The 22,893-nt window shown below is 37.0% G+C and overlaps 1 protein-coding gene across 1 annotated transcript in view; it reads right to left on the bottom strand.

The window, feature by feature from the left end:
* Positions 1-22,223, bottom strand: part of LOC108640121 (sodium/hydrogen exchanger 9-like) — a 57,285-nt gene extending 35,062 nt beyond the window's left edge. Inside the window, exons 1-3 of the mRNA XM_018075029.1 lie at positions 22,138-22,223; positions 4,596-4,709; positions 3,083-3,194 (exon numbers count right to left, since the gene is read on the bottom strand). Coding sequence (XP_017930518.1) covers positions 3,083-3,194; positions 4,596-4,709; positions 22,138-22,152 — 241 coding nt within the window. The 5' untranslated portion in view covers positions 22,153-22,223. The remainder of the gene's footprint in view (positions 1-3,082; positions 3,195-4,595; positions 4,710-22,137) is intronic.
* Positions 22,224-22,893: the final 670 nt, after the last annotated feature.

Here is a 22,893-nt window from a genome sequence, read left to right as displayed (position 1 = left end):
GGAAAAGTTCACGTTGACACTTCCCACCTCCATGTCTGTATGAGTGTGCAGCTGTAAATGCCTGCACAGCAGCTGCCTGTACACTGGCATTCTTTTTTGTTGTATTTTGGCATTTGTGTTCCTCCCTTGCAGACTCCACTGCTGCTGTAATGCCTTACGTTAACAGCAACAATCCCTGTAGCACTGTGTCCCACAAGCCTCTCTGTTGCTGATTTATATGCTGTAGAGAAGAGGGCACAGTAAAAAGTAAATAAGAATATTGGAAGAGGAGTGGAAGTTCATCTGTATCCATTAATTTTCCTTTCCTTTTAATTTTATTAGCTGTTAAATGCATCATAGTAGGGTCTGAAGTGAAATGAGGCATTTTTCATGGAACATAGACCACTAGTGTGTGGTGATATCTCCCTTACAATTTAAGACTTTAAAGCATTTCTTTTTCACATGAGCAGAGACTGCTGGACTGTTTACTTTAGGTGATGTTCCGCTTAATTTGAGAAGCTCAGGCTTAATTTACAAGGGCTAATCAAGTTTTCATTTACAATGGAATGTTATCAGGAATCATGATTAAACATAGTGGTAGAAATGAATCCACCCTCTGTAATGTGTTGTTAGAGGAGTGGCAGAAGCAGATGAAGAATGTGATAAATCAAAATGCTACTCAATCCACTTCCAAGCCTAACACTTCTGCTTTTTCTCAAATTTATTAATACTCCTCGAAAAGCAGAACTTGATGATTTCAGTAGAATTCTTTGCAGGATAAGTTATAATCAAATACTAATTGAAAATGTAGTTGCCTGACCTTAGTTGCAATCACTTTGGTGATTGTGGCTCTAAAACTCAGTTAAAAAAACAGTAAATATTTGGTGTGTTTGGTAATGATAAGATAGAAAACAAAACTATCCCCAAATTCATTCTTTTCTACACCTGAATGTCTGATGCTGTGGGGAGTGAAGCCCATTTTCCCCTGTGATTGACTAGAACCTGATGCTACACCAGAACAATGAAGGTGGTAAATACTGGCAGGTTGCCCAGAGATGTGGTGGATCCCCCATCCCTGGAGACACTAAAGGTCAGGTTGGATGGGGCTCTGAGCCCTAAGCTAGTTGAAGATGTCCCTGCTTATTGCAGAGGGTTGGATTAGACCTTTGAAGATCCCCTCCAACCAAACTATTTATGACTGTTGCTACTGACCTTTGGTAGATAATGTTTTCCTTCAAACTAAAATTCAGTGTCTTGTTTACTTGTGTCAGAAATGTGTCTCTCTTCTGGCAGTCATTGTTCTCTGTTTATCACAATATACAGCATGATCAGTTTATAGCACATAAGAATGTTATTGGTAACTAAGCACAAATCTTGGTGCATCTTAAAAAGTACAATTACACAGATAATCTGTGTATCCTAAGTGTTCTGTGAAGTGTGCAGCTGCTGGCAGTGTGAGAGACAGTCAGTCTTTATTCTACTTGCAGATGATGCCATTTACTTTACTATAATGTTGTAAAGACATTTTTCTCTACAAAATACACTTTTTTTTTCTTCAAGAATAGTTAAAAATTACTTTTCTGAGAATTTTAACATTTACATTTTAGAAGTTTGCAATACTGCTGTTTCAGTTCTCAGCTGCCAGATTGTCCTGGAAAGCTAATGTGTGAGTGTGAGCTCTCACATTCGCTTGTTGGCTGCAGGCTACTTTCTGCTCCTGCTCTGTGGAGAATGAAATTCAACTGCAGAAAACGAGGACAGAAAAGTTAAAGAATGAGATACACTTCAGAAGATTTTTAATTCTCTGCTTTAGCTGATGAAAAACAAAGGCCAAAATGAAGCCCCAAAACTAGATAACAAATGATATGGAGCTGTTTTTCATGCTGTTGTCCAGTTGGCCACCTGCTTGCTGTCTTTACTAGAGTGATCTACATACACAAGTTACCCGTAGGACAGTCCAGGTGAGCAGGTGGTTTGAAAGGCAGTTCCCACTGGATGTGTCATCATCTCTCACTACAGTCTAGCTGGTATTAACTGACATTTTCAGTGGCAGCTTTTAGCAGAAGGATTGAATAGATATAGAAATGAACTACTGTGTTGCTCTCCAGAGAGCTGGAATTACGTCGGCACAAATGAGGCCCCCTGAGGTGGAGCACTCCTGATGAGGAAGCTTGAAATGTGGCTCATTGTATTGCACTTGTTATCTGGCTAAATGGATTGGTGTGCATCAAGGCTGTCAATCAAGGACTTTTATCCATAAGAATCTGGAATAGATTTTTATATAAAAAGCAGGAAAATGAAGGGGAAAAAAGTGCTAAGTTTCTAATTTTAGAAAATTGTATCATAAATGGCATTGGGGGGGGTCTGCATTTCTGTCTTTTACTGAACAAATGTTCTTAGCTTATAAGTTAGTTTTTCCTAACTAGCGTCAGAAAGTCACGTGGAGTTATTTCTAGCTTGTACAAATCAAAAAATAGAGAATCCAGTTCAGATTTTGGCAGTTCCAGGGCTGAGTACAAATCATAGTAGAACACGGCTCCCTCTTCTGGATTTTTAAATTCTTTTTCTATTATTCTACAATGCTAACAAAAATCAATAAATATCAAGCTGGAACACATATGAAAAGGTCTGTGGAATTAAAGTCTTCTAGTCTCATGTTTCAAAGTAAAACTGTTCCTGTAGTTAAAGGAATGCCAAAGACCATGTCTGATGTATCAGTACTAACAATGTCCAAGCTGGGTATTTATTTGCTGGTATGTAAGCATACTGTCAGATATACTACAGGTGCCTTTAAAATGACTCAGCATACAAACATGGTATTCCCAAATTGCCATGGAAGTGTAGACAAATGGGGGACAATGGTTGGAAAGACAATGGCTTCCTGGGTGGTGAGTTTCCAAAAAGTTAATTAAAATATGTCTAGAGCATAGGGAAGTTGATGAGAATGCATCCATTTGCTTTAGTAGCTTTGAAGAGATGACCTTGACTTTGAGGATAATAAATTCTTTGTGATAGATATGGGTTTTTCTAGTGATAGATGACTATCTTTGTCAGTCATTAATGTGGAGAGGAAAAATACCAAAAATACCAAAATAGCTCTTACCTGAAAACATCATCATGTGCTGAAAGTTCCTGGGAATCTTTTGTTTTCGACCCAAATTCAAAAGGAAAGAAAGTGGGTATATGTTGCAAGCTCTTGCTACAAAAACTGCCACCTGAAATGTAAGATGTTGAGGAAAATAGTGGAGGAACTACTGACAAAATCAGAGTTAACCAAATATTTCTCTAAAGCTATTTTAAAGTGTAATTAAAATGAATATGTTATTATCTTCCATCATATTTTACATGTCACATCCTTCTGCTTCCAATAAAACTGTGCGGTGGCAAAGATTAGCCTTCCCCAGACATCCTGGTTTTATATTCATCATTATATATCCCACTTCAATCACTCTACTTCTACTCATCACATTTGTGTCACATGTGACTTCATCCCTTCAGTAAAATGCCCATCATCAATTGCAGAGATAGCATTATCTCCTTGAGCAGCAATTTGCAAAGAATAAATGTGCTTTTGGACCTGATTATCACTTTCTTATTTCCTGACGATTCGTATTGTCCTTGCACGTTTTGCTTTTTCTTCCCCTTTTCTGTGTAGATTCTTTGAATGTTCTTTATTACTTCTCCATGAAACTTTCACAAAAGTTACCTTAGTTAGAAACATGGGGCTGCCTTCCCATGCCAGGAGTGCAGGACACGGGACTGTACTGCCTTGCTGGGGGGGGTCCTCTCTGCCATCCAACCAACCTGTAGCCAAGGGACCTCTGATGGGTTGTTGTTATTCATTTAGAAATTACATATAGAAATTACTGTAAGTAAACACTGTGATCCCAACTTTCAAAGCTATTACAGTTCATCTTAAAGTGATAAGCAAAGGGCTGCTGCTCTGAGCCAAACAAATCATTGTATAAATTGTCAGTGTGAAAAAAAATCTATAGTGCTGTGCAAGTAAACCACAGATTTGTTGAGAAACCATGGCAGAATTAAAGACACAGACTCTTTTTCTTACCAGTCAGGCACATGATGGTATAAATAAATCTATGTACTCTAGAGATATCAAATATAAAGAAGGAAAGCAGAACTGCTTGTTTTTAAGGACTTCATATCATTTAAGTAGTTTTGGGGAAGTCCTGCTTATGGCACACATCTATCTGGAGGCAGCTCTACAGTTTGTGGATCTGCACTGGCTCTGGACAGGCAAAAAGATTTTGTGTGCCAGCACCTGTCCCCAGAGATGTGCCCCAATACTCATCCCAATTTCCCACCCCACTTGTAAACCAGTGGCAAAAGTTCCCCAGATGGTTTAAACCCATTTACTTGGTAGCAGGTGAGCAAAACAGCAACTGTCCAAAGAACATGTGCTTATGTGCCCTGGGGCAGTTATTAAGATACAGGTAATACAGATCATTGCTCTTGGACTTGACAAAAATTGATTTTTAGTTATTCAAGGAACTGACTGGTTTGCCTACTGGCTTTTTTTTTTTCCTCATGAAACGTACATTTTTTTATATATATATACACATGCACTTAGATACATACTTCTTTAAAGAAAAGGATACAAATGCACCAAATATAAAAAGAGGATTGAAGATGTGATTTTGAAATGTAAATAGTGCAAGTCCCATGTAACAGAAGATGACGTTCTCAGCCAAAAAATTCATGAACTCGAACAACTTAAACGAGAGAGAGAAAGAACATAATTATGACTCATGTCTGTAACAAACTACTGATTATTCCAGATTCCCTTGGAATACAGAACTGTTTAGATGAAAGGAACAGAAATTGCTGCTATTGCAAGGGTGGATTTTAAAACCACCTAATTTGCTATACAGTATACCGAGTGTCCTTTAGCTTTAAACATCATAGTTGCTTGCATGTTTTTCTCTGATTCGTGTATGAAAGCTTGACATAGAAAATGGTAGAATATGTAAACAGCAAGTAAGTTATACAAGCTCCAGTGCAAATGCAAGGAAGCTGAGGGAATTTAGCTTCACTTGTGTTTACAGAGGTGAGCCTGGGAAATGGCTCCTGGTTACAAAAGTGGCTGGGTGTGGGTGCACTAATGCCAAGAGAGAAAAAGAGATTTCCTAAATGGACTTCCAAGAACCTGTGCCTTTGAAATATAGCACAGTCTTTCTTACTACCATGAATATTATCCTACAGGTGGAAACTTTTATTGCTCTGTATGGACATCAATATCAATACTCATTTGAAACCAAGCTCTTTAAGATATCATTTAAAGGTGTTATAAAAAAAGATTAAAATACATGATTAGGGTAGAATTTCTTCTGTGAACAAACAAGCAAAACCAAAATATTTATTTGTCTTGATTACATTTGCAGCTGATTATATAAAAACTAATAAAATAAATTTATCCACATTTGGAAAAAAATGCTGCCAAATAACCACAGAGAAGTGGAGGGCTTTTCTCTTCTGAAGTCACTTTTGAGCTCAGGATTCTATGCTAACAAATCCTGTTGCAGAGTTAGGACTGAAGTTTGTCAGTCTGTCTACAACAGTCATACATCACTATTTGGAATGTTACTATGGAGATTTTTTTATTTGTCCTCAGTGAGCTTATGTGTTTTTTGTAATATGTTTGTGCTTCTAAAAATAAATATCCAATAACAGTCACTAAGATTTAACAAAGGAAAAATGAGAGCTGTCACAATCATTAAAACAAATTTGTGAGGCAAAATGGCATAAACCCTATTAGCATGTGGAAAGATATTTTGGACCCCATGGCAGCACCATCAATTATCCCAAGCACATATTCCATAGGCCCCATTTTGTGCTGCAATACTGAACGACATGAAAACAAACACATAAAATATTTGCAGGTTAGCAGTTTTAAATTATTTTCATTACATTTAAATGAGAGAAACCAGTTGTCAAAAAACCTCAAAGTATGGGATCTTGTGACCCATAGAAATGATGGTAAATCCTTGCATTTCCATTTGGGAGCAACCATGAGCCAATGTCTTTGTGGGAATGTCATCTGATACATTATTTAAATCATTAGAAAAATGTATCAGTGGTGTCATGATAGGATCTACATATATATAAAATAGCTAATTGTGTATACATGAAAATCCTTTTAGGGAAGGATACTATGGCTATGAAGAGCCACAACTGCATATTTTGGTTGTTGGGATAAGATAAAGGTGCCCCAGAGGTTTTAAAGCTGAATGATATTTCATTCTTAATTTACAAAATCTCATTCAAGACTAAAAGAAAGGCAAAGTAGATCTACTATTGATGCATTTTAGAAATACCGTTTCTGAAACTAAATTTTATTTCTCGTATCTTCTGATTTTCTGTTACCATACTTTTTTTTGAGGAAAACAGATTTTTGCTGTATCATTGCTTTCACTCTATACTCTTTCTCAATAATCTTTACCAGTAAAATCAAGCTTTTACTCTTGCCTGAAGTGCTTTCATGACATAGCTGATTTTGAACTCCTCACCACTTGTCTCCAGCAGTCTGATCAAGATGAAATCTTTATGGATTTCTTGTGAATCCACTTCAGTGCATTTTTTACATTTCCCAATAACTTTACCTCCTTCTACTGACTATATGCATCCTGTTTCTTGCTAATTCAAACATTTGTGTGTGTTTGTGTGTTTGCTGAAATGTGCTGGTTTATTTTGTTTCCTCTCTTATCTCTAGTTTCTCTGTATTTTGATCTTCCACTATCAGACCACTGCCTGCCTGCTATAAGATTAAATCCAGACTACTTTCCTTCCTTTGTGTAGCAAAAATCCAGGTGCTATTTCAATAGCTCATTTAGAGCAGGCCCAGCTCCTTCCTATTCCAGTCACAGCCATGATATGATCTCTTATGAAAGATTCATCTCCTTTTACTCTCTCTTTCAAAAAGTATATCACTCACTCATATGACACTTTATTCACAGAGTGCAACTTATTCAAATTTCCCACCATGAGAAAAAACCCCAAAAGAAACAAAAAAGCCAACTGCTTCAGAAGTAGTTATTGTCATCAAAGAAGTGATATCTGAATGCCTTTTGCTGGAACAAGGACGCTTGCAGATATGACATAAAACCCACTGTCCTCTTGACTTCACTTTTATTCCTGTATTTAAGCACAGTTTTATTTAGTGTTCAACTTCTGTGTTTTGTTCAACAGTAATACAGAGCCCACTGAGATATTCCATTTACCACTTAACTGTCAGTGCCGTGCAGCACAAATCCCTTCAGTGCAAAACAATTTATACTTAAGAGATCTTCTGAAAACCATGTTAAGAAACAGCTTCCATAGAAGCATTTCCCCAAATTGTCATGCCTTTCACTCAAATGTTTCTATCACTATTTTAAAGGTGAGGTGTCAAGACCTTTTGATGAGAAGCAGAAAAACAGGAGGAATAGGCCTTCAACTGGAATTTAAAATTTCCTGGGTCATCCAGGGAGTTGTACCATACACAGTAGTCCTTTTTTATTTGAATGGCCATGGGCCAGGTCTGTGCTATGATGCATGGTCTGCTTAGATGCTATTAAAAAATGTTCTTTATTTTTAATATACATCCTTGCAAGTGGGATTACTTTAATAGGAAGAAAAATTTAGGATTAAAGTCCTAGAAACTGAGTCTTTAGAAGTGTTTTGTCTGTAACCATAAATTCCCTAACCTTGCCACCCACACAGACAACTAACCTCTTTCTACTTTAAATGAAATCAGCATTAAAGTGCTCATATCCCACCATTAGTTTCCCAAGGCTAACAGAAAATTATATTAGAAACCATTTTAATACACACATAGTAGTAAGAAAATTTTTCAACTAACCCCCCTCGTTTTTAATGTGACATTTCTACCTCACCTCAAAGTCTATAAATCTGCTTATACTTTTAAAGTAAGAGCTGTAATAAATCACCAATGTCAACACATTGCAGAGTAAAGTATTAATTACAAACCCACCATTTCAGAACCAATCCAGGCACTTGGTTTAGGTGTTTAGCTCAGTGAGTTACCGAAACTGGTATTTGCTTTGCTTTAGTAATTTTCTCTGTAAATAGTGCTTATTGCAAAAGATTTATGGTAAAATTTATATAATACTTATGTATTTAAAAACACATCATTCACTAAATATGCTGAGTTTTTCTATTACTCTCAGCCATTGTAAGTGCTAAGAGGGATGTGCAAAAAATCAGTTTTAAGTTGGAACCTTCTTCTGGAAAGTGCCACTTGCAGTTCAGTTCTCACTGGCAGAGGAAGGAATAAATCCAGGCTGTTTGCACCTTAAGCCTTGGTATAACCACTGAGTTTATCTTATACTGATGCATTATTTTAACTCAAGTGAAAAATTTTATATGATATAGAAGTTTTTTAGCTTTATCTTTCAAGCAAGACAAGGAAAACACCATGTTTTTCTTCTCCTTCCTTCCCTCAACCCCCACAGTTAAATTCAAGCCAATTAGAGCAACAAGATACGCCAGAATGGCTTTTGCAACTCTATTCATTTTATAGAACTACTTATATTTTCACTGAGTGTTAGAAAGATTATCTAGGTAAGTAATTAGTGCACCTGGAAGATGGAACACACTAAGTACCAATCTCAGCTGCAATAAAAATAGAATTCTTTAAAGGATCATCAAAAGGAGAAAATGATCACAATCTATGCCACAGCCTCTTGTGGCTGGGGAGGTGGAAAATAAGATTTTTCAAATCCTAATATTTTAAAGAGCGTTTTTCATCTCAAGGGAATAAAGTTAATACGCCGGGACTGGGTAAAAGCAGGACTGCAAACAGCATTCTTTTCTCTGAAGGGAATAACGTTAGTATGGAGGTATTGGATGAAAGCTGAATCACATCCACAGCTTCCTCCCAGCAAAATGTAGGGAATTTTACTCACTGATGGCAATATTGCATTTGTTCACTTGATTTAATACCTGCTGAAGGAATGTCATCCCCCACTTGCAGGTACCTGCAAGCCTTCTCTGGTTGTACTGATTTTGGTCACAACACAAAGAAATGCCACCTGTCTCAGGGGTACATCCTGCACTGATATATTCCTACATCAAAACACGGAGAGTTTCCCTAGTCCAACAGCAGCCAGGAAGCGAGCATGTAAAATTGATTATACTTTTTAAGAGACATCTGAAGGTGACAGAGAGCTATTAAAAACCCAAGCAGTCAATGTTAAGTGATGGTTATAAAATTTATTATATTTGAATAATGCTATTTAATTAGAACACAGCTATTAAAAATGTTCCATGAAATCAAGGATATTGATAAATCAATAATTGATGAAAATTACTTTTCCCTAACTGTTTTGAATTAAAATGCAGTTAGAATTTGAACTACCATATTTCTTCTGAGATTGTAGAAGACTTTTTTATAGCCTAATTGCTTTATTTAATTTTATTTTGATTAGAGGTTTCAAAATCAGAAAAAGAAGGTTTGAATTTGAACCTTTTGCTTGAAGTCTTATACAGCTATAATGAATCTTCACATCATAGTGATAAAATGCTCATTTCTGAATAAGATGCTTAGTTGAAGGAATCAGCAAAAGTGACTCAAATTCGTGCTAGAATATAAACTTGTTTATGGTGTTAATTTTGATATCCAAGCATATCTGACTCTAGACTTGCACACACAGTAGCAGAGAGAGATTTGTACAAGATCTTTAATGTCCTGGGGAAAAATTCTGGCCTTTTTTATCAGTAGGCTTTGCTACTGAATTAAATGAATTTCACCCCAACAGATTTATTGAAGGCTCACAATACCTTTCCATTTCCCTATAGAGCTGGGAGGTTTAAAGGACTGAGAAGGCCTGAGGGAGAACTGAGAAAGGAAAAGGAAAAAGAAATAAAGAAACAGTAGCACCAAGGGAAAGGAAAGAGCAGCAATATTTTGCATTTCCGTGGTATGGTTACTCTTTCTGGCATAATCTACGCACCATCACAAAAGTTCAGCTTGGGAGAAGCTGGATAAAACTGCTGGCACAGAATACACTTCTGACTAGCAATAGCAAAGAAAAAGATCTTGGCCTCAGATATAAAGGCAAATCCTATTATTAAAAATATCATTGGTCTTGAATGGCTTTGCTTGACAAAAGAAGTTTAAATTGCAAATGTTGAAAGTTAGGCAGCTAAATTAGAATTTAGCATTTAAATTCAATGTTGCCTTTGGTAGATTGGATCTAGCTCTAGAATGTTAGTCTTGCTAAGTTGCCTAGGAAAGGGAATTTCTGCAAAGTAGGTTTTTTTCAAACATGGCTCAATTTGTAAGAAAGGGAAACTTTTTGGATCCCTTCCTTTCCTGCAGCACAACCGACTTGCTGTTATACATCAGGCCTTAAGTTGTACCTAAAAATATGCTCCAATACTAATTCTTGAACTGTGTTCATAAAAACAGTTTGTTTCCTTGCCAAGTTTTGGGTGTTGGAAAGTTAGTCTTTGATGTACTAGGAACTAGAAACAAATATGAGGGCTTTTAACCTATCAGGAATTAATAAAAAGAGATTCTTATGAAGTCTGTGGTGCCTTTTCTTTGTATCTGTAAGGTCTTCATTTCACTCCAAATCTGACTATTACAGGATAAATACTTGCCCTCTTTGCATCTCTTTTATAGATAATATAGTGCAGCTTCTAGCTACCAATATTGATGTTTCCCTTTACAGTCTGTAAAACTAATTCTGTGGAAAAAAAAAAGCTGCAGAACTGCAAAATAAGAATAAATCTGTTTTCCCTTAACCCAGAAAGCAGTAGCAGTATTTGCATGCATTTTTTTCTGATGACATGTTGTTTTGTTTTTATTCAGTGCCTAATCTACGATAAAAGAGCGTTTATTAAATAACGTCTCTACTTTCTGTGCTACAGTTATTTGTTCAAAGTTTTCCATATAAATACTGCTTTGTTATAGGTCTGTTTATAGAGGCTGGAGGGGAATGAAACCAAGACCTTACCTCTTCCTAACATATGCAGAGCATCCTCACTCCGAGAATTGCTCTTGCTCTAAACAGTGTTGAATAGTTTGAGATTCTGATGATATTAAGCTCTCTTTTTTATTCTTGAAGACCTATTACCGATGAGTCAACTTTGGAGAATGCTACCCCGTGGTGGTATTACCCTTGGGCAGTACTGTTTGCAATTACTCTGCAGTTCAGTATCTGAAGCAGGATACTGAATTAGTATGTCCACTGGTCTGTTCTTATATGTTTAGGGTGGGGATTTGGGGAATTCTTTGTTTCATTTCTACAGTCATCTTTAAACAGCTTCTCTGCCTCCTGATGTAGGCTGCTATTCAAAAACTGATGATCCATTTGGACAAAAAGACTGAGAAGTGTGAAAAGCACATCTGTTTTTGTGTGTCACGTTTTTGTCTTAAGTACATGACTTTTCTCATCTGACACTTCTTAAAGCTGTAATCTAGAGTGCAGGCTCTATGGAGATGAGATAAATGAGACATAATGTGACTCCACTTGAAACCAACAGAATAGAAGCTGTTGAGCTGTTGGAGAAAGTATTGCAAAGATTTCCAGGGTTTTCAGGTCTACTAAATTACTTGTGGTCTCCTTGGTGATGTTTTACTAAACCCATGACTGATATCACAAAAAACCTCACAAACCAGGCACACAGTGAAACAAATAGAATCTGGAAATCCTAAACTAAGATACGCCTTCAACTGTACTTGAATCTGGGAGATCAGGAGACTATTTTAAATAAAATTAGGTCTCTGTAGTGAAAATAATACTAATGCAACTTAAAAATACCTTCTGTAAGAATCTGCAGGAAAGCAGAAGGTGCGTGAACCGCCTTGATTGGTGTGACTGGAGCAGAATTAAAAGTCAAAAGCCTTAAATAGATGTTCAAACTTGCATGCTATTTCATTATTGTAGGTTAATGGAAGTGGATAGGTACCAAAATATGTGCAAAGACAGAGCACTTATTTGAATCCCAGTCATGATTTAGACATTCAGTCTGAAAAATTTTGACAAAAGAGCTTTTTAGCCCTTAATTATGTGCACAGACGGTACCATGAGAAAGAGATGAGCTATAGTCAGCTGTTTAGTATTTCTTGCACTGTGCCACCATTTGGTACAAATGTCTCTTTTGAAGGTAGCAAATCCATTAATCGTGTAATGGAAACACAGCTGTGCAGTCAGTAAAAAGACAGGATGCTGGCAAGGGCTTTAGACTATTATAATGCCTTATTTACATGTATTTTCTTCTTGTAGCTTATTGTGTGAGAATTTTAGTGTTAGCTACATACTTCTAAAAAGTGTTGACCAAAACTTTTGTGCAGTTTTTTTAGCTGATAGGGAATTTTTCAGATGATAACCCTCGAAAGAGAACTGTGAGGAATCAGCAGTCATGCAAAAAGAAGAAACACATAAAACATATTTCAGACTGCAAGAATGGATCTCTGTCAATAGCAGTTTGAGCTCTGATTCCTTAAGGCCTCCCATTGCCCCAAGGCTCTCTGGGCAGGGCAAAAGTATCACCGCTTAAAAAAATATAAAGTAAAAAAGTAGCAAAGCTCCCAAACCAGGCTGGCTTCTTTGGGTGAGGCCAGTCCACATTCGCAACAAAAAACTCTTGATGCTCTGCAAAGATCCCAGTGCAGCCTCTCCAACCACGCCAGAAATAGCTCTCTTAATTGCGTTTCCAAACACAGTGTCCTCGCAGGAAAGCAATTATGAGCAGGGTGACACGTACTCATGCAAGTGTAAGGCAACACAGGGCTATAATTAAGGAGTCTATTACTGATACCCTCAACATTAAAAACTATGTAAACCTATGTGCTGAATAATTTTACTGCACTCCAATTTAGCAGTATAATGTACTATGCATAGAAATACAAAACAGATAATATTTTCTGGAGATTCATTCCCTAATTGGAAAATTTATTGATAAATCCTGTAGTAAAATCACACAATAATGTGAAGTGTCAGTGTTTCCTAGTTAGAGAAAATCATTGCCATTACATAACTGTATTTTAAGTAAGAGACTGTGTTGACTTCTGTTATTATTATATTTAGAACCTGTTCATTTATAGCATAAGCCAAATCTCATTAATGTCAATGGGCTTTGGTTCATTATCTAAAACTCTACTAAATGACTTTACCCATATGAAAAATTAAGAAAGACTTAAACGAAGAATCCTACCTTTATTTTTTATCCTTGTCACAGATTCTCAGGTGAGAGTAGGGACTGACTACATGTTTAAGGGAATCTTAATTGTCAACTTTTACGAAACATGAGATTGTGTAAGATATACTTCAAACTAAAGGTACCCATACACACCCTCAGTACGGGACACTGACCTGTACCCCGCTCTGTTTCAGCACTGCATGTTGCTGATGTGAGAATATGTTCATACCCCAGCACTAGACTGAGTTTTGTTTGTTCTTCCTCTGTACACTCCACAGTTGCAGTGATGAGGAGGGAGGCAGTAATTAGGAAGGGCCTTGATTTGACAGGCTACACACATCTTCACAAAACCAGATGTGCTTTACAGAAGTGGGGTACAAGGCTGGATATTTGCATAGATGCAGACTTAAAAACTAGGGATGAGTGCTAACTACCCACAGTAGGGAGAAAAGTTTCAGAGATCACTCTTCAAACATCTTGTGAGAAGATCAAGAAAGACACAGTAACATGATCTGCATAGTTACATAAAGCAGTTTTGGGCTCTGCAGTAGCTTACATAGCCCCATGCAGTTTGACTCCACCGCACAGATGAAGATATATGAGAGTCTGATTTGTGATTCAGGGCACCTTTCAAAGAAACTACAGCATGTGTCTCAGTTTGGAAGTTCATTACACATTTCTCCATATGCCAATGAGATTTTGGCCTATAGGTTATAATTCCAATTGGTATATGTTAGCTAACTGCTGGCATCTGCTACTGTGCTGTAAAGAGTAAACTATAACCTTAACAATCTAAGATCTTTATTAATATTTAAAGAAAATGTTTAATGTTTAAACAGATTGTAAAAACTTTAATGAAGCCATTTGGAAACTAGTTTGCATATGGCATTATGTTCCTTAGCCTACCAGCATCAAAAATGACATCATTTTTCAACAAGATGAGCTTCTCTGTAGAAATACTGCTTCACTGAAGTTCTGGGTTACTTCAGGGTATGAATTACATTTGAGCATGTTGTATTTTCCGGTTACTGTGCTTAAGCAAAATGAAAGAAAATGGTTTTTGGTTTGTTTTTCAAGAGACTTTCTCTTCTTCATAGGTCCAAAGTACCTTTTTTATTCAGAGGGCTGTGTGTGTAAGATACTAGAATATGATTTTCCTTATAAAATATGGGGACACTTTGCTTGATGGGAACTAATGAGGCCAGAGCACACGTGCACATTTGCAGTTAAGGAGTCACTAATGCAGGTGTGCAAAAACAGGAAAAATGAAAACTGCAGAATGAAGTATAAGACTGAATATTCTAACAAGATTTCTGTATGTGCACACCCGGTATTTTCAGTATTATGGATAGGACAGCAGCTAATTTATGATATAAACCATAAATTATGCAGGTAATTACTGATACACCATAAAGTCTACTGTTATCGCTTCACTCGTAGCAATGTTTCCAAGCTGTTTACCATCCATCATGTAGCTCACAGCTGAAAGAGAGGAAACAATTACAGCATTTCCACATAAATTTAAGGGGAGTCATATGTAAAGAGACTGCAGATTAACATTCTTTTAGCATGGTTAAGTAATCAGGAACATCAGTCAGATAATGAGGGATTTTGTTAAGAAATTCAGATTGAAAGACATGATTTTCTTTTGCAGAAATCAAGATTTTCTTGTGTTGTTATGATTCTTGTTAAACTCATACAGTAAGCAGCTTTAGCTTTCTTTATAGCATTATACTATTCTGCAGGGTTCCATAAGATCTTATGATACATCTGGTCAAACAATGCACCTGGCGTGTTTCCAGACCTCAGCCTTTTCTGCTAACCACAGAAAATAGCTGTGAGGAGATCTGGAATTCATTGTACACGTCCTGTCAGTTGCAATCCATTTGAAAGGTAATAATTATTGCAAGCACCACGTGTGTGGTGCATTTTCACTTAGAGAAAAGAAGGCAATTTATGAAGGAGAGCAGCGTGTTTGTAACACCCCGGTGGCTCTGCAGAGGTGCACTGAGCTCCCAAGCTATGGCACTGCAGCTCGGGAACACAGGGCTCAGCCAGCATGTCCAGGACACCACTGCAGCTCAGCAGTGCCTCAGGAGGGTAAAGTGGAGGTTTTAAGAGAAAGCACAGGACAAGAATGAGAGGCTGTTCTCTCCAGGGTACTTAGGCTGGAGCTGTAATGAGACCTAATGTCTAGAGATGCCAGTTTTTGGACTTTTAGAAGGGTAGAAGGCTGTGACTTGTGTTGTTTCTAGTATAAGTTAGCTATCTCAAACTTAGCAGGAATCTCTGTACAGTTTCAGGTGTCTACTCCTAATAGCCATATGCTAAATGCAGCATAAACCATTTTTCTTTTTTAACTGTGCTTACAAGCTTTTTATGTTTGTATCATTTTCTTCTCTCAGAAAGAAAAACAACAGGGGCATTTCTCTGTTCTCCCTGATTGTTTTGAACAGCTGCAAAATGAAGGTTTTGCTACAGGCCTCATCCAAAAAAAAAAAAAAAATCTGTGCGCACTATAAGAAAACTAGAGCAAAGTTTTCCCCTAATGTTACTAATTTCCAAAGTATTTACTTTAAGCAAAACTAGTTAAAACAGGGGCAAAACTCTACTAATGCTATTTCAATACAAATAAATCTTTCCAAATGCTATTTTATTTTCATATTTTTGTTATCAGAATGAGCTTTTTCTCCAGACCTTTCTGTTGACCTCTGTAAGTTGGTCACCTGTGCTCTTTTCTGAGCAGCGTTGTCTGAAGCCCCAGTTTTTCTGACTTTTGAATGCCCTTGCAGGAGTTCAAGGGCATTGGAAATTCAGGATTTTTTTGTTCAGCTGCAGAAAGGGAACCATGAAACAGATGGAGACAGTGCCCATCAGAGCTAAATTTTATGCTCAGTCTCCACTTAAATGGAAAAAAGTACTTCATGCATGCAACCTGTTTGATGCTAACCGGGAATTTGGAATTTACTGGATCCTTTAGGCAAAGACCTCTTGTATACTTTTTGAAGACCTGAGTCTTTTTTTCCCAGACCTCAGTGCCATGAATTAGTTAAGAAGAATTTTCAGTTTACCCTCAGAGTACTAGCCATCAAATATGTTATCTCATATCCAACAGCCAGTCGTGCTGTACACCTTGGAAGACAATAAAAAAAATATTCTACAATGAAATTTTCCTGTAGGCACTGAGACTGTGCTGGGAAAACAGATTCCTCCTGCACAGCACATATGCAAAGACTGATTAGAATCTAGTACTGGTGGTAACCTTGTTTGAAAGATAACTTTCTTAGTCTTTCTCTCTGCTAATCGTGTATTTGGAAACACCTGACCTCTTGCAGTGCCTTAAAGGTCATTTTTCCCTAAGTAGAGTTTCTGAACAAATCACAACAGCTGTCAGTTAGGCTGCTCATTTCAAAAGGATGGGAATTACATTTTGTGGTAGTTGCTACCTGGCTAATTATCGAGGATATTTTGCTGTAAGTAGGGTTTTTCTTGGTCTTGAAATACTCTCAAAGTTTTTATAAGTCAAGAGATTGAATTGTAAGAGCCATTATAACGTGACATTTGTGTGTGTACTTTTCTTCCCAGAAGTGTAAACACATTATCTATGAACAATCCAATGTCTGATAACAGAAAATACTAGGCATTAGCCAGAGATATATTAGTATAGGCTGTGTGCTATAGAAGTAAGCCCAGCTCCAATGTTTAGTCTCTTAGATGCTCACACAAATAGCAGAACCAAAGCCACAGGGCACACACATGTCCTGTGGACTGTGGAGGATTTAAGATAAGGGTACTCAACCTATTTCGTTCTGTGCTGCTGCTTCTCCCTGTGAATTTAGAGTGAATTTAGAGGGCTACTTCTCTCAGGTGCAAGATATCCTGGGTGAGACCCTTTGTAAAACAGATCGATGCAATCTGGGCGTTAGTAACACATGGCCAGTTCTGCTCAGCTGCTTCCTTCTCTCACAGAAAGATAACAACAGCAGCTGCAGCTCCTGGCACGTGTTTTTAACAACAGATTCAGGAGAAATCACTCTGTAACTGGAGCAGAATCTGCAGTGCCTTATTAATTTTCTTGTGAAAAGACAGCTCATGGAAGAATCCTAAAAGTCAGTTGCTGTATCTTATGTCTGGAGAAAGGAGATCTGTTGTTTCAGTGGTGGCTGTAGGTCTGCTTGTAACTTGTTTACAAGACACATAGGCCAGCAGAAAAGCAGCAGAATGACCAATCACAGTGATAGTGTGTCGTTTGGATATTGTGAGCCAAAACCTGACTTCAGCCACCTCTTTGCCTTTAGTCCTACAAGGCTCTTTTTAGTAAAAATTTTCTGCTGGAGTTCAGATAATACTCTTTTGATTAATTGATTACTTTTTCCCCTTTCAGTTGATTTTACACCTCCATTGCCATACTTTACTTTTACTTTACTGTTTCAATTTGCTTCTGAATTGAGTCTATAATCATGGATGGAACAGCATCAACCTAAGCATTGGAATAAGCTCCCCAGGGAAGTGGTGGAGTCACCATCTCCAGAAGTTCTCAAAGAATGAATAGATGTGACACTTTGCAGTATAGTTCAGTGGCCATAGTGGTATTCAGTCAATAGTTGGATTTCATGATCTTGGAGATCTTTTCCAACCTTAGTGATAGTGATTCTATATTGAAACTATATGATAACATACTAGGGTCAAGAGACTATAATGATTTGATTTACAGTTTTTGAGAAATTAAAAAATTGATATTTTATGACTGTTTTGTCAACCTATTTTGATGAATATGATCAATTAGAATTAATATACTTATAAACACAGTCCTTTTACACCAAAGTTTCTTTGGAATGCAGCTTAATTTATGATCCAACAATCAGTTGGATTGATCCCTAGCCTGTGTCCTTGTTGGAAAACATACAGCTATGTCATCAACAATAGGAAAGCTTTTAAAATTCCAGGTATTTTCAAGGGATTTCCAGGAAATATTAGCTGCTCCTCTGCAAAATGATGACTTTTAATAATCAGAGATAATCATGTCTCTGTGGAGACATCATTTATAGTGTGGAGAGTAAAATTTGAACCAATCAGTACTATGTCTATCAATGAGCAAAGCCCCAAGACCAGTCTGAACTTTCAGTCCTCCAGTCTAAACTAATTTGCTCAAGCATCTTAGAGTACATGCTTTGGTAAAGTTACTCAGAGGTTAAGCAGCACTGAGCTCTCTTGTTTTTCCTTTACCTCATTGTCCCACCCATGTAAAACCTTGGAGGTGAAAGGCCACTGAAATCTTAATGTGGCATCTTGTGCACACTGCACACCCAGTGCAGCTGAACAATCAGGCCACAAGCTTTTATCTCTAAGACAGGTGTTCCATAATGGGGTTGCTCTCAGTGTCAGCAAAACAGGTCCCTGTTTAACTCTAAGGTGGTTAGAAAGGCTAGGACATTTAATTTGAGATAGCAACCTTCACTAGCTTGTTAGACAAACTATTTAATAGGTGACTATGTGAACAAGGGTTAGACTGGTGGAATGAATGGAGACAGGCAGGGCAGTGTGTGACACACTCCCTTGTTGGCTGGACATGCTTTCTGGTGTCTTCTTGTAATTCTCTGGCTCTACTCCCATAGGAGATGCCTTTCAGAATTCCCTTTCCAGAATTTGTTGCTGACACTCTATGCTGTCTGTGAACAGAATTCTCCATATCCTTGCAAACTTAACCAAAGAAAGGTATTGCCCTGTACCATTCTCATCACTGTGGTTGTTCCCCAGAGTTAAAGGAATATAACTAGAAAATGATACAACTCCTAAGTATGATGGGTAACATTTATAACCATTAGTCAGTACTCCCCCACCAGGAAAATGGACTATCTTAGCTTGGCATTTGAGTGAAAGTGAGAGAGGGCAGAGAGAAAAAGATAGTGAGGTGTATCTTATCTTCCCATAGAGAACAAAGTATTGTGCATGCATCCCTTTCTACAGGTGACCTGTGGGGATTTATGCTGCCCACTTTCAACAAACTGGGGATTTCCATTTATCTCACAACACCCTGCCCAGCTACTGACTTCTTGTAGCAGAGCAAATCAACCCAGCCCTACTGTACATCTGAAGCCTAATGTAAAATCTGAGCTATAATGTCCCAAGATTTAGAAGCAACTGTTGTTTGGCTGCAGCATAACGTGAGGTGATACAGCAGCTGTAAATAATTCCAGAGAAAGCTGCTCAGAATCAAATAGCTTTCGATCTGATCCCAGCAGTTTCATCTTCTCCTTCGTGAAAGATATATTGGATAAATTAAACTTTAAGTGTCTGAGACTCAGGAGCACTCTGTTTGACCTAACCTTGTTGCCACGGAGGGCATGGTCGATTGCAATGTTAAAACCACTATGACCATGGTCAGGTCAATGAGGATGACTTAAAAATACTGCCATAAAACATCTTTCATGTTAAAAAAGTCAGTAAAAACACACAGAGAGAATGTTTATAAACACTTAATGAGAATTGGGATAAGTGAATTGAATGAAAACTATCTAAAGCCTCCATTTTCACTAAATCTTTGTTATCTTACTTTTCTTGTGACAGTGTTCCAATAATCAATTTTTTCTGACAAGATTAGTGTTATACTTCCAGATGCAGATGCTTGAAATCCAGTATTTCTCTTTCATGGAATGTTAAACAGGGATTGACAGGGTAATAAAGGATACATGGGGACTAATAATTGCATGGCATCTTTTAACAGGCATTTTTAATTGAGGTTCTTAAACTCTCATTTAAGAACTGTAGGTAAGTTTTCATTTTATATCAATAACTGAAGAAAAACATACTTGTCTTTTTTTCTCCCTTACCTATTTTTTTAGAAAAAATGATGAGGTATTATGAGATATGCAGAACTCGGCATCATAGTCAGAAATACCTTCTCTATCACTGTATGCTGGATTTTACCATCGAGCTATGAAATGTTAAAATTCAGTAAAAAATTTAAAGAAAATTATGCAAAGCAGTAAAGAAAATGCATTTATTTAAAAACAGCTAACACAATATAACAATCAGATTTAGAGTTTTAAATCTAATTTCCATGGTTTTTGTTAGCTTTAGCCTGAGCCTTAACTCACTGTTTTGTAGTGTGCATTACAGTTCAGCACTCCTTATTGAAACTTCTGTCATATTGTAACAAAAGATAGAGACTGCTTTGGAATAGTTCTATAAATGAACTGAAAAGCCCTTGATTTTGGCCAGTAATGAGTAATAAAAAAGACTCAGATTGGGAGCAAAGCCAACTATCTGAGCAACAATATTAATTTGAAATGCATTGAAGTCATATATGATTATGAGAATGCCAAGTGTATGGCTTATTAAATTTGCTTGATGAGAATTCTTGGGAGAAGAGAAAGAAAGAGGCAGTGCAGGTCTCACTGAAACAGCTGCATGTGAAAGGGTAATATTTGGATTAGAAAATAAATTAGAAGAATTCAAAGGAATTTAACAACAATTTTTGAACTACATCATAAAGGAGGCTGAGGATTAAGAGCTTATTGGGGAAGAGAAAAACAGAATAGAAAAGGGTGCATAAAACTCATAACTCCATAGAGAAACACATAATCCCTTTTCTGTGTGTTCAAGGGTAAATCGAGTTTATTTTCACTATTTTATTTGCACTTCTTGAATAGAAGGGAATAACAAAGTAAACATGAATAAAACCAGTATGCGTTTAAACAAGATGTTAGTTAATTCTGTAGTTGAAAAAGCTTCATATGTAATTAAAAATATCACCATTTTTCTTTTTCTCTGTCTGAAGTTATGCATCACCAAAGCATGCAGATGGATCCCTGAAAAAACCTTGTATTCAAATTTGAAGTTATATGCAAGGGTAGCAATGGCAAATTTAATTCAGTATTTCTGCAAAAGAGAAACAATTCTATAGTAGATATAAATGTCCTTCCCTTACAATACAGTCATCAGAGAAAGGTTACTTCTCTGCTGGAATACTTTTTGAAAGCATCAGACTCTGCTGGTATGAAGAAATGCAATTGAGAAGTCTTACCCTGTTCAATAGCTAACACTTTATTATGGAAGTACTGACCAGAAAGTTTTTTCTGATTTAAAATCTGTAAGACTCTAACAGTTGAGCTGGGACTATGGCCAGTATTTTTTTCTATCAAGCTGTTTTTGATAGAAAATTGGATTTTTGATTAGATTGAGATGTGTAAGAAACGATGAAATTTTCTACGTGAAATTTCCAATGCTTAGAAGAGAGGAGCTGCTGAAAAAGGTACCAGATCACATCATGAAAATTATAGTATTGGACTGTGTGTTTCCATTTTGTTCTAGGAGATAGATTTTCTACAACCTGGTGTTCATGGGACATATGAGTCAACATTAAAGGGGAAGAAAACTGCATTTAAATGACTTATTATAGGATCTAGGTAGTGGCAGGGTAGTCTAAAATTACTCCTTGTGCTGAAAAGTATTTTGAAGATTGCAATGCCATAGATCTGAGAACTTCTCCAAGTTTTAAAAAATAATTACAATTGCACTAGTCACTTGTTCGAACAAAAAGCAGATGACCAAATTTCTCATCTCTAAAGCTCTAAATAACACAGTGGAAAAAAAAATCACTATCCTTCTAATTATGTCATTTTTTAATGAAGTCTGTGGGCCAGACTGTAGTTTAGACTGTCCTTTCCAAAAATCTACATGGATCCAGCCTCTCTGAGCACTTCTGTCTTACCAGAGCTCTTTGATTTCCTTAACTTGGAAGCATTTTTGTATGGAGGCTGGTGTAAACTGTTGTCTGCACACCTGACTGGCATTTCAGGTCTCTTGGGAAGGACAGATTCTTATATTCTTGTATTTTTTTCTTATCCAGAGAATAGTTAACTGTTTCTCTAGTCTTTCCCCTAGCGAAGACATAAGCCTCTTGCCTTGCATCAATGAAATGCCATCCAGCTATATTCCAGTAGCTGTTATTCCTTGCACCAGTTGAAGAAACAAAGTCAATTATTTCCATACCTGTTTAGTTCTCATTTTGGAATCTGTTGACAGATTGTTGTAGGTGTAATGGGCCTGTGTAACTCCACAGAAAAGGACTGCAACAATACCTGAAATTCAAAGAAAAAACAGCGTTAGCTGTTTCGATTTTCTTACTTAGGTTTGCAAAAGGTTGCATAAAAGAGAAAATTAGTCTGTTATCACCTTTTTATATCAGAAGAAATTTGAGATATATTCTAGATATTTTTTTTTTCTTTGCTAAAAATCCTGTAGATCTTGAATCTTCTACCTGGATGATCATGCATTCATAGCACTTCTATTGTTGTGTATTTGGCCTGAGGCTGTAGAAAATTTGTTTCAACTAATACATGGTGTATGATCTGACTGTAATCTATCTGACAGTAATTGTAAAAGTAAGACTAACATAATTGTAGTATGTAGGACTTCAGACCTTTTGAAAAAATTTGTCAGAGACTGAATAGGAAAGGAAAAAAATAATTTTATTATATTTTAGTGGTTTGAGTTCACTTGGTACTGAATGACTGCAGCAGGGGAAAGTCAATTCAGTCTGTGCCTTACTGCAGCCTTTTCATAATCATGTGCAAGGAGGACAACAACACATTGCTTAGAAGTGGTGCTCTGGCAGGTGCAAACTGCACTGCCCAGAACAACCAGGTCAATGACACATGGCAGCAGTTATATTCCCAGCTTGAGGAGCAGGGCAGCAGGTTTTCCAGGAATAATAATAAAAATTATTTTTTTTTTAGTGCTATTTTT

Source organism: Manacus vitellinus, unplaced genomic scaffold (assembly GCF_001715985.3).
Source record: "Manacus vitellinus isolate BGI_N305 unplaced genomic scaffold, ASM171598v3 scaffold_29_pilon, whole genome shotgun sequence".
Classification (NCBI taxonomy): Eukaryota; Metazoa; Chordata; class Aves; order Passeriformes; family Pipridae; genus Manacus; species Manacus vitellinus.
Note: the sequence above shows the minus strand (reverse complement) of the source record. Positions and strands in the feature narration are given on the sequence as shown.